A 10,992-nucleotide genomic window follows, 5' to 3' on the forward strand; every position below is an offset into this window, starting at 1 on the left:
TTAACTTAGAGGTGTAAGATGCTTAATTTTTATCCAGAATTCTTTCTTAGGAACATATCCTCTGACTAATTTGTAGTAACTATTAACATTTTTGTTACTTGAATGATGAAACATTTTATTTTCTTAAAAGATTTCTCTCAAAAATGGCATATTCACTCACAATTTTATCATAGCGGTTGCTTACTTATTGTGGCATTAAGTGAAAATTAGTCAATTATTTATTGATGAAAACGACCAGTTAAATTTCTATTTTGAAATCATAAATATTTTTAAAGTTTCAAATTCCGGTTATTAACCTGTGGTATTGGATAACCTATATTATATGTCAATAACTAATTATTTCAACTTATCCTAACCTAATCTTTTAAAATTGATCATTAGTTTTTTAGAATGTATATGTATATTGATTGTAATCAACTTGTATAGTATCTTTAATTCTTAGGAAGTATGTTAGAAATCAAGAAAATGAAGTAAAAATATTTAGATGCGTAATTTGCAAAAAAACAATTGATAGAGGTATGACTCACAGTCTAGAGAAGGGAAAGTAATTAGGGACAAGGGATTAAATGTATGTGTTTTTTATTATTTGGTGAGCTAGTATGTCTCTTACGTGCACATAAACACATTGACATAATGGCTATGACTAGTAGTGCCTTTAAAGGATACTTCTTTTCAGGGACTGTTGATTGAGAGAGTGAGGTCTCTGAAGCCATACTACCTACATTTGAATCCTGACTTTACCATTTACTAAATAGTGTATTGCAGGAAATGTGATTAAGTTATCTGTGCTTCACATTCCTGATTTTTAGAAGGGGATAGTGGTACTTACCTTTTGGCTTGTTGTGAGGATTTGTGAAGTTAATACATGTATATCAGTTGGAATAATGCCAAGCAAGGAGTGAAGTACTCAAAATTGTTGTTAATGTGCCAAGGAATATTTCAAAAACATTTTCTAAAAGAAAATATTGTGAGCTATCACTTTTTCATTTGAAATAACCAGTTTAAAAAGTTAAGTCAATGTACTTTTGAATATTTTTGCCTACCTTTCCCTGCAAACAGCAGGTTTGTGTGTGTATTCTGGGAACTTATAAACGTCTATTTTATGTATTTACTAAGAAAACTTAATTAGAATGGTATACTTGATGTGGGAAAAATTCTAATATTTACATATAATTTTTTGTTTTTCTGATGACTTAAAATTATTTAGAATGACTATTATGAGGATGTATGTTATATATATATATATATATATATATATATATATATATATATTTTGAAATGACACTTGATAACTTCTGTTCTTTTAAAAAGTATATTATCTTGACAGATGGAAGCTCATGATTAGAGTTCAGAATAACTTTATTTTCCTTTGAAGATCTTCTAGTTGATATGTTGGGGGTTCTTGCCAGCTACAGCATCACTGTCAAGGAGTTGAAGCTTTTGTTCAGCATGCTTCGAGGAGAAAGTGGAATCTGGGTAAGCTGTAGTCAGAGTGAAAAGTATCCAATATTGGTACATTAATATTTAATGTTCAATAATTTGTCTTTGGAGAGCTATGGACTTGAATTTATAATGGAAATTCTTCCTCTTAAAGAGTTACATAAATGATTTAAAATTAATTTTCTCTCTAGTTAGAAAAATAGTTCAGTGGGTAATGTGATGTATTAGATATTTTTACTAAATTTGTACAATGCCTTTATTTTTCTTGTTTCCTCAGCCAAGACATGCAGTAAAATTATTATCAGTTCTTAATCAGATGCCACAAAGACATGGTCCTGATACTTTTTTCAATTTCCCTGGTTGTAGTGCTGCGGTAAGTTTAAAATACACATGTTTATTTTTATTTACATATTTTTAAGTTAGCTCTATTAAGGCATGATTTACATACAGTAAAATTCACTAATTTAAAAAGTGTAGTTCGTTAATTTTTGAATCATTTGGTAATCACCACCACAATAATAATTTAGAACATTTCCATTACTCTCCAAATACCCTTGTTTATGTTTGAAGCCAGTACTCTCTTCCCAGCCCCTGTTTCTTATAACCTCTTATTTATTTTTGTGGTTGTTTAACTTTGCCTTTTCTAGAATTTCATATAATTAAAATCATACATTTTGTAGTCTTTTTGTCAATCTTCTTTCATTTACCATATGTTTTTGAGATCATTCTTGTTGTAGCTTACCTGTAGTTTATTAATTTCCTTTTTATTCTGAGTAGTTTTACATTTTATGCATGTACCATAGCTTATTTATATATTCACTAGTTGAAGGGCATTTGGGTTTTCAGTTTTTGGCTATTATAAATAAAACTAGAGGCTTAGTGCACAAAAATTTGTGCACTCGGGGGGGAAGTGGGGGGTCCCTCAGCCCGGCCTGTGCCCTCTCGCTGTCTGGGACCCCTCGGGAGATAACGACCTGCTGGCTTAGGCCTGCTCCTGGGTGGCAGAGGGCAGGCCCAATCCCTAGGTGCAGCCCCTGGTCAGGCTCAGAGCAGGGCCGATTGGGGAGTTGGGGCGCCACCCCCTGTCATGCACAGAGCAGGGCGGATTGGGAGGTTGCGATGCCACCCTCAGTCACGCTCAGGGTAGGGCCGATTGGGGGGTTGGGGCACCGCCCCCTGTCACACTCAAGGCAGGGTCGATGGGGAGGTTGCGGCGCCACCCCCTGTCACGCACAGAGCAGGGCCAATCAGGGGGTAGGGGATCTCCCCCCTGTCATGCACAGAGCAGGGCCCATCAGGGGGTTGGGGAGCTCCCCCCTGTCACGCACAGAGCAGGGCTGATCAGGGGGTTGAGGAGCTCCCCCCTGTCACTCACAGAGTAGGGCCGATAGGGGAGTTAGGGCACCGCTCTCTTGTCACACACGAGCAGGGCGGGATCAGGGGGTTGGGGGCGCCGCCCTCTATCACTCACAGAGCAGGGGGGGGGGGGGAGTTGGGGCGCTGCCCTCTATCACCACAGAGCAGGGCCGATCAGGGGGTTGGGACGCCACACCCTGTCACACACAGAGTTCGCAGGGCGATCAGGGGGTTTGGGCGCTGCCCCCTGTCACGCTGATCCGGTGCCAGGAGGCCTCGCGGCTCCGCTGATCCCGGTGCTGGGAGGCATATTACCCTTTTACTATATAGGATAGAGGCCTGGGGGCAGGCTGGTTTGCCCTGAAGGGTGTCCTGGATCAGGGTGGGGGTCCCCACTGGGGTGCCTGGCCAGCCTGGATGAGGGGATGATGGCTGTTTGCAGCTGGTCACACACCCTTCAGGGTGGGGGTCCCCACTGGGGTGCCTGGCCAGTCTGGGTGAGGGGCTGAGGGCTGCTTTCAGGCTGGCGATTGACTGAAGCTCCCAACCGCTCCTTTTTTTCTTTTTTCTTTTTTTATTCTGGGCCAGCTTTAGCTCTGGCTCTAGCTCTGAGGCTTCTGCTGCTGAAAGCTGGTATCTGGTTTGTTTGGGTTCTATAATCGAAACAATGTATAACTCCAGCTCTGAGATCCCGGCGGCTGAAAGCTGGTTTCTGGGGTTTTGTTTAGCTTCTATATTTGTTACAATGTTTCAAACTGCCAGGTCAGAGGCCGGCAGCGGCAGGCGGGGAACGTTGGAGTCGGCCAGTCACTGGAGCAAGCAAGCCTTCCTGTTCGCTTCAGTGCATGGCTGCCGGCCGCCATCTTGGCTGACAGTTAATTTGCATATACTCACTGATTAGCCAATGAAAAGGGTAGCGGTTGTACGCTAATTACCATGTTTCTCTTTTATTAGTGTAGATAACAATGAGCATTTGAACATAGGTTTGTGGGAATGCTTTCCTATCTCTTGAGTAAATGCATACGAGCATAATTGCTGTTTTTTGTGTTTTGGTTTTGTGTGTGTGTGTGTGTGTGTGTGTAAGTGTGGTTTTCATTTCATGAGAAACAGGCACATTGCTTTTTAGAGTTGAAAATTTTGCATTTCCACTAGGAATATATGAGAATCCTGGTAGATATGCATCCTGATCATTGTCGTCTTTTTAATTTGAGTCATTTCATTGATTATGTTAGTGGTGCACCTCATTGCAGTTTTTTTTTTGTAGTTTTAATTATGTATTGTTCTCATGGCTAATGATGTTGAGCATTTTTTTCATGCGTTGATTAGCCAGTCTTATGTCTTCTTTTGTTCTACTTGTGTTAAAATATTCTGTTTATTTTAAAAAATTGGTTGTCCTATCCTAAGGGTAAGGTTCTAATGTATATTTGGGGTATAGTTAATTTGTCAGATATGTATATGTCAAATAGTTTCTCTTAACCTGTGGCATGTCTTTTTAATTTCATAACATTTTTTATAGTATTCAAGATTTTAATTTTGTTTAATTAAAATTTTTTTATGGCCTATGCTTTTGTAATAACAGAAAATAAGATCACGACATTTTTTTCTCTTATTATTTCTACTAAGAGCTGTGTTGTTTTAGCTCTTACATTTAGGCTTATGATCACTTTTGTGCTAATTTTAAAAACATTGTGTGAGGGAGGGAAGGTTGGAGATTAAGTTTTATTTGTGTTATATATTAATATTGAAGTATTTCCTTAACTATTTGTTGAACAAACAGTTCTTTTCACATTTGTTTACCATGGCATTTTTCTCAAAAACTATCTGAACTCCCCATTTTGTTCCTTTGTCCTATATAGCTATCCTTATGCCAATATCACATTATCCTTATTGTTGTAGCTATATAGTAGTTCTTGAAATCAGGAAGTATAAGTACTGCAAATTTGTTCTTTATTTTAAATATAAATTTGGCTATTCTGTATTATTTGCATTTTCATATACATTGTGAGTAAAGTTATCAGATTTTATAAAAAGCCTGCTGTGATTTTGATGGTTAAAACTATAGAACAATTTGGAGATAATAGATCTCTTAGCACTCTTCAGTCTTCCAGCTCATAAACACAGTATATCTTTCCTTTTATTAGGTTTCTTTGACTTTTCAGCATTTTGTAGTTTTCAGCATACAAGTCTTAAAAATCTTTTGTTAAATTTATCCATATAATAATATATATGACTTTTGGCTAGTAAATGGAAATGCTATAGATTAATGATTTCAGAGAGGAAAAGAGAGGGAGAAAGAGACAGAAACATCAATGATGAGAGTGAATCATTGATTGGCTGCCTCCTGCACACCCCACACTGGGGGTCGAGTCCACAACCTGGGAATGTGCCCTGACCAGGAATTGAATTGTGATGTCCTGGTTCACGGGTTGATGCTCAACAACTGAGCCACGCCAGCTGGGCGCTGGGTTTGGTTCTTTATTTGAAACTAGAGGCCTGGTGCACAAATTTGTGCACCAGTGTGGTCTCTCGGGCTGACCTGTGGGATCAGGCCAAAACAGGCTTTCTGACATCCCCTGAGGGGTCCTGGATTGCGAGAGGGTACAGGCCAGGCTGAGGGACTCACTGGTGCACCATCGGGTCCGGGGAGAGACACCGGAGGTCGGCCAGCTGGGGAGGGACCACGGGAGGGCTCCAGGGCATGTCTGGCCTGTCTCACTCAGTCCCGATCGACTGGACCCCAGCAGCAAGCTAACCTTATGGTTGGACCATCTGCCCCCTGGTGGTCAGTGCACGTCATAGTGAGTGGTTGAGCGGCCTTAGCATATCAATAGCATATTACGCTTTGATTGGTTGAAAGGCGGACCGGTCAACCAGACACTTAGCATATTAGGCTTTTATTATATAGGATTGTTTGTGTATCTATGTATGTGTTTGTGTGTGTTTCTGTTTTATTTTTATTTTTAAAGCAAGCACTTATAAATCTTTGGTACGTTGAGATTTTTCCATTGATCATATAATGAATGTTTTCTATGTCTTATGTCACATGCTGGGAGTCTAAATTATATTCCTTACTCTTAAGGAACTCTAATGGGTAGACAGATGTAAAAACATCTCGTTAATAGTAAGCTACTGTAGATTTACTTACTAAGTGCTATGAGAAAACAATGAAAAAAGCAGCCAAGCTAGGGTGAAGTCCAGGAAAGCTTCACAGATAATCCTAGTGTTGAGGGATGCTTGTGATTTTGCTGGAAGAAGTCTTTTGGACAGAAGGGGTATTATATACAAAAAGGGGAGTTGTAACAGAACAGGTGGAGCAGCTGTCATATTTAGGTATACTTTGGAATATGGAATAAGATAGTAGAAGTGAATAAGATTGAAAGGGTTTTTTGGAGCCATAGGGTGTTTGAAGATCTTGTATAACCTGAAGAAATTTAAGCTTTATTCTATATGCAGAAGATTTTTAATATCAAAGCTATCTTATATTTGATAAAAAGGTCATTATCCACTCAGCAATATGAAGGATCTGATTGGGGGAACAGATCAGTCATAAAAGCATAATGGATAATTATCTTTTAGGTGGTAGGAATTTGGATATCTCATAGGAAGATAAGTAAATCCACTCAGATGTTTGTTCACATCAATTCAAGTAATCAATCACTTTCTCAATTTTCCTTAGAATGGCTAGATTTTTAAAATTACTATTATCAACAGAATACTATATTATCCCTTTCCTACTTAATGAGTGAGTCTTGGTCCTTTTCAGTCATAAATGTTATTGGTGAAGTTTCTTAATAATAAATCTTATGATTTTCCTTCTTTTGTTTCAGTATTATGAGCATTAATTACCTCGTAATACTTACATTTCTTCAATATTGATCTCATTAACATTCTCTCACAGAGTTGTTTTTGGATTCAAAGTTTCAATCAACCTCCTTTAATCAAATTAAATATTACTGAAAACCTAACAGATACCACAGAAAACTGAAAATTCTGAGGCATATTAATAAGGGTCTATATATTGGTGAAACTGGAGGAGAACTTCTTGGAGTCTGAAACTTATTATGTAACCTGGAAATGAAACTTCATTCAGCTACTATTAGAAAATGCAATGCTTCTGTAGCCAACAAATAATATTTATAGATTATTTTTATAAGATACTATTTAACATTTTTATATTTACCATGATTTTCTGATATTTATTCCTCCACTATTTTTTTATCTGTAAAATTCATATCTGACCGTGGTTGCTGTCATATTTTCTTTAACTAATACTTTTGTATCTTTTTTCATTGCCCTGTAGGCAATTGCATTGCCTCCTATTGCAAAGTGGCCTTATCAGAATGGCTTTACCCTGAACACTTGGTTTCGTATGGATCCATTAAATAACATTAATGTTGATAAGGATAAACCTTATCTTTATTGGTAAGTAAGATATTTAATTTCAGTACGTTTGTCTTAAGTATTTCAGTTTTGTAAATATAGTAAATTTAACATTAATATATTAAAGTATATGTTAAAATGATAGACACAATTAAGTCAATTAATTATATATTTAAAAAACTTTTGCTGTTGTCTCCATATTTTTTTCCAGTTACAGTTTCCCCCCCACCCCCATTACATTTAAGAGTCAAGGGTTGCAGACTTTTTCTGTACTGTCTTACCAATATAGATCAATTGTGGGTTTCTTAGTGAGGATGTTGGTTTCTGATCAAGGAGAGGGGAAAAAAACCAAAACTCCTACTTGATTTCATTCACTTTGCCTTTTTACTTATTTTGTTCCGTGAGCATAATCAGGATATGTTTTAAAATATTAATAACAACCCTGTAAGAAATTATAATTAGTTAAGAATAGTTATTTGGTAGATAAGTAACAGAATGAGTTGCTCAACCCAATGATGGATTGACCTGACAGGACTGAGAGCTTGGTAATTTTAGTTTACCAGTAATGCACAGTAATACTGTGAAACTTTCATTGATTGCCTTACTACATAGTAGGTATTCTAATTGCTTACAAATATTAACTCATTTAATACAGTCAGTGTTCTGAAATACGACTGCCTGAGTTTCAGTCCTGTCTTCATTACTTACTTTATCCTTTGCTTTGGTGTCTTCAACTGTAAAATGAAGATATTAGTAGTACCTATCACATAGGTTATAATGAAAGAATAATATTTGAATTGCTTTTTCTGCAATGACTGGCTCTGAAATGCGAGTGTGAAAATGTGGTCTATTAATAGCTTGTAATCTCAATTACAAAAATTTAAACAAATATCTGAATTTCCAAACATAAATTGGGTTGAACTTCAGAATGGTCATTTTAGGAGAGCATTTATTTATTTCAATAATACTGTCATTTTCAAAACATATATAAATTTTTATATGGGGGTTGAATTTATAGCTAGGAAGAATTACCCCTCCAGAAGAAAACTATATTTCATAGTCACATAGCCAGAGGGGCAGGGGAGGGGGAGTACTGGATGAAGGTGGGCAAAGAGTGGGAATTGGAGGACATCTATAATAATGTGAACATTAAATATAAAATATTTACTTTAAAAAAGATTATATATTATACTTAGAAATAATAAAAATAAAAATGTACTCCATTGCTTGATTACCTACATTATTTTTCAAAGTTGACTGACATTTTAAAAAAATTTGTAAGTTTTTAAAAAACATCTTTATTGTTGAAAATATTATAGATGTCCCTCTTTATTCCCCATTGATGCCCTCTATCCTACTTCCTTAAGATACAGTAAAATTATGTAACAAGTTGTTTTTGAAACATTAACTGCATGAATGATTGTTAAAATTTGCTAATTCCAGATAGTTCTTAAATGTAGATGTAATTGACTTGATAGGGTTTTGTAGGCCATTACTTTAATTTTATGTATTAAAATTGAAATTTTAAATGTTTCTTTTGTCTTCTATTTTTCTGAATTAAATTCTTTCTTTTAGTTTTCTAAGCCTTTTATGTTTTAGCCTCTATTTGGTAAAAGTTTTATTTTTATAATATTTTGTGTTATTTATATAATAAACTTTAGATACATAGTTCTTTGTATCAGAGGATATTATACTACTCTTAATTTTCTTTATAGTTTTCGTACTAGCAAAGGAGTTGGCTACTCTGCTCATTTTGTTGGGAACTGTCTAATAGTCACATCACTGAAGTCCAAAGGAAAAGGTTTTCAGCACTGTGTGAAATATGATTTTCAACCACGCAAAGTAGGTATAAGTAAATATGTCTATTGAGAATGACACAATGAACCATTCCTACTGTCTTAAAACTCACCTATTATGACTTCTGTAATATTCTTTTAATGGTTTTCTCATGACTTCTAATTATTTCCTCTGATCCTTGTCTGCATTCTCTTGCTAGTTTTATGTCTAACTTTTGACATAAAACATCAGGCTCTTGACCTCTTGCAGTCTCTCTCTCTCTCTCTCTCTCTCTCTTTCTCTCTCTCTCTTTCATTCCCTCTCTCTCACTGTGATCTATTCTCTTGCATTCTTTCAGATAATACTTAGAATAGTATCCCTTTACCTGCAGTTTTGCCTGCCATGGTTTTAGTTACCTCCAGGCAACTGTGATCTAAAAATATTGAATGGAAAATTCCAGAAATAATTCATGTTTTAAATTGAGCACCATTCTGAATAGTGTGATCAAATCTGTGCCTTCCTGCTCCACCCTACCCTGGAGGTGAATCATCTCTTTGTCCATGGTATCTGTGTGTATATAAGCTATCCCCCTCTAGTCATTCACTAGCCATCTTGGTTATTTGATTGGTTATCAGGTAGAGACCACATTTATATAACTTTTATTAGAGTATATTGTTATTATTGCTCTCTTTTATTATTAGGTATATTAATCTCTTACTGTGTCTAACTTATAAATGAGCTTTTATTATAGGTATATATGTACTGGAAAAAATATAGATAGGAAAAAACATACTATATATAGGGTCCCATACTAACCGAGGTTTCAGGAATTCACTCGGGGTCTTGGAACATAACCCTCTCAGATAAGGGAGAATAATCTATTGAGTATTTAATTGAGTACCAGACACTGTGTAAGCACTGGGGAATATGACAGTGAACAAAACAGACAATCTCCTTGCTTTTCTGGAGTTTACAAATTTGGGGGAATTTTTATTCAATTTCATGATAGCTTTCCACTTTTATTTTTATCTCCAGAACTCAATTCTTATGTTCTCATCTACCTCTGAGATTTGCCATGTGGATATCTTTATGATTGCTCAATCTCAGATATGTAACATTGAATTTACTATTTCCAGTGCCATGTTCATTCATGTTCTTAAGTCCCATTTTGATTTTTTTTAATAATATGAATTTTTTATTGCCTCATTTTCTCTACAAGGAAAAACTAGTGCTTCCTAAATTTGGAAGGGCCCATGAAATATTTTTTATTATATTTTTTATAGTTGACTAGAGGCCCAGTGCACAACATTCGTGCACTGGGGGGGAAGGGTCCCTCAGCCCAGCCTGCCCTCTTGCAGTCTGGGACCCCTCAGGGGATGTCCGACTGCCAGCTTAGGCCTGCCACCACCGCTGCACCAGCCATGAGCCCGGCTTCTGGATGAGCAGTGCTCCCCCTGTGGGAGCGCACTGACCACCAAGGAGCAGCTCCTGCGTTGATGTCTGCCACATTGGAGGCTCAGAGCAGGCACTGTGTGTGTGTGTGTGTGTGTGTGTGTGTGTGTGTGTGTGTCTGCTGGGGGCCTGCCCCCAGCCACACCATGGAGGCTTGGAGCAGGAGCCCCTCTGTGTTGATCTCTCAAGCTCCTGGCCTCCACTGCATGTTGTACTCTCCCTTGAGCTATGGCCAGGATGGGGGTGCTGCTTGCAAGCCGGGCTTTCCTGCTCCAGGATCACCATGGCGACGGGGTAGCAGGCCCAGCTGGGGGCTGCCCACAGGCTGGGCTTTCCTGCTTCCAGGTCTCCATGGCGACTGGGGAGCAGGCCCAGCTTGGAGCTGCCCTCAGGCGGCGCTTTCCTGCTCCCGGATCAGGCGAAGCTGGGGGCTGCTACAGACCGAACTTTTCTACTTACTGATGGCCGGATCACCACAGCAACCCAGGGCCCAGTGGCACTTTCCTGCTCTCCAATAGTCATAGGGTCCCGGCTGGGGGCGGGGCTTAGCAGTGCGGGGCTTAGGCGGCACGGGGGTCCCGGCTGGGG

The 10,992-nt window shown here is 37.9% G+C and overlaps 1 protein-coding gene across 1 annotated transcript in view; it reads left to right on the forward strand.

The window, feature by feature from the left end:
* The window catches only part of NBEA (neurobeachin), a 928,080-nt gene that overhangs the window by 93,787 nt on the left and 823,301 nt on the right, over nucleotides 1–10,992 (forward strand). Inside the window, exons 3-6 of the mRNA XM_006083617.3 lie at nucleotides 1,376–1,476; nucleotides 1,718–1,813; nucleotides 7,097–7,218; nucleotides 8,892–9,018. Coding sequence (XP_006083679.1) covers nucleotides 1,376–1,476; nucleotides 1,718–1,813; nucleotides 7,097–7,218; nucleotides 8,892–9,018 — 446 coding nt within the window. The remainder of the gene's footprint in view (nucleotides 1–1,375; nucleotides 1,477–1,717; nucleotides 1,814–7,096; nucleotides 7,219–8,891; nucleotides 9,019–10,992) is intronic.

This window comes from Myotis lucifugus, unplaced genomic scaffold (assembly GCF_000147115.1).
Source record: "Myotis lucifugus unplaced genomic scaffold, Myoluc2.0 scaffold_7, whole genome shotgun sequence".
In the NCBI taxonomy this organism is placed as follows: Eukaryota; Metazoa; Chordata; class Mammalia; order Chiroptera; family Vespertilionidae; genus Myotis; species Myotis lucifugus.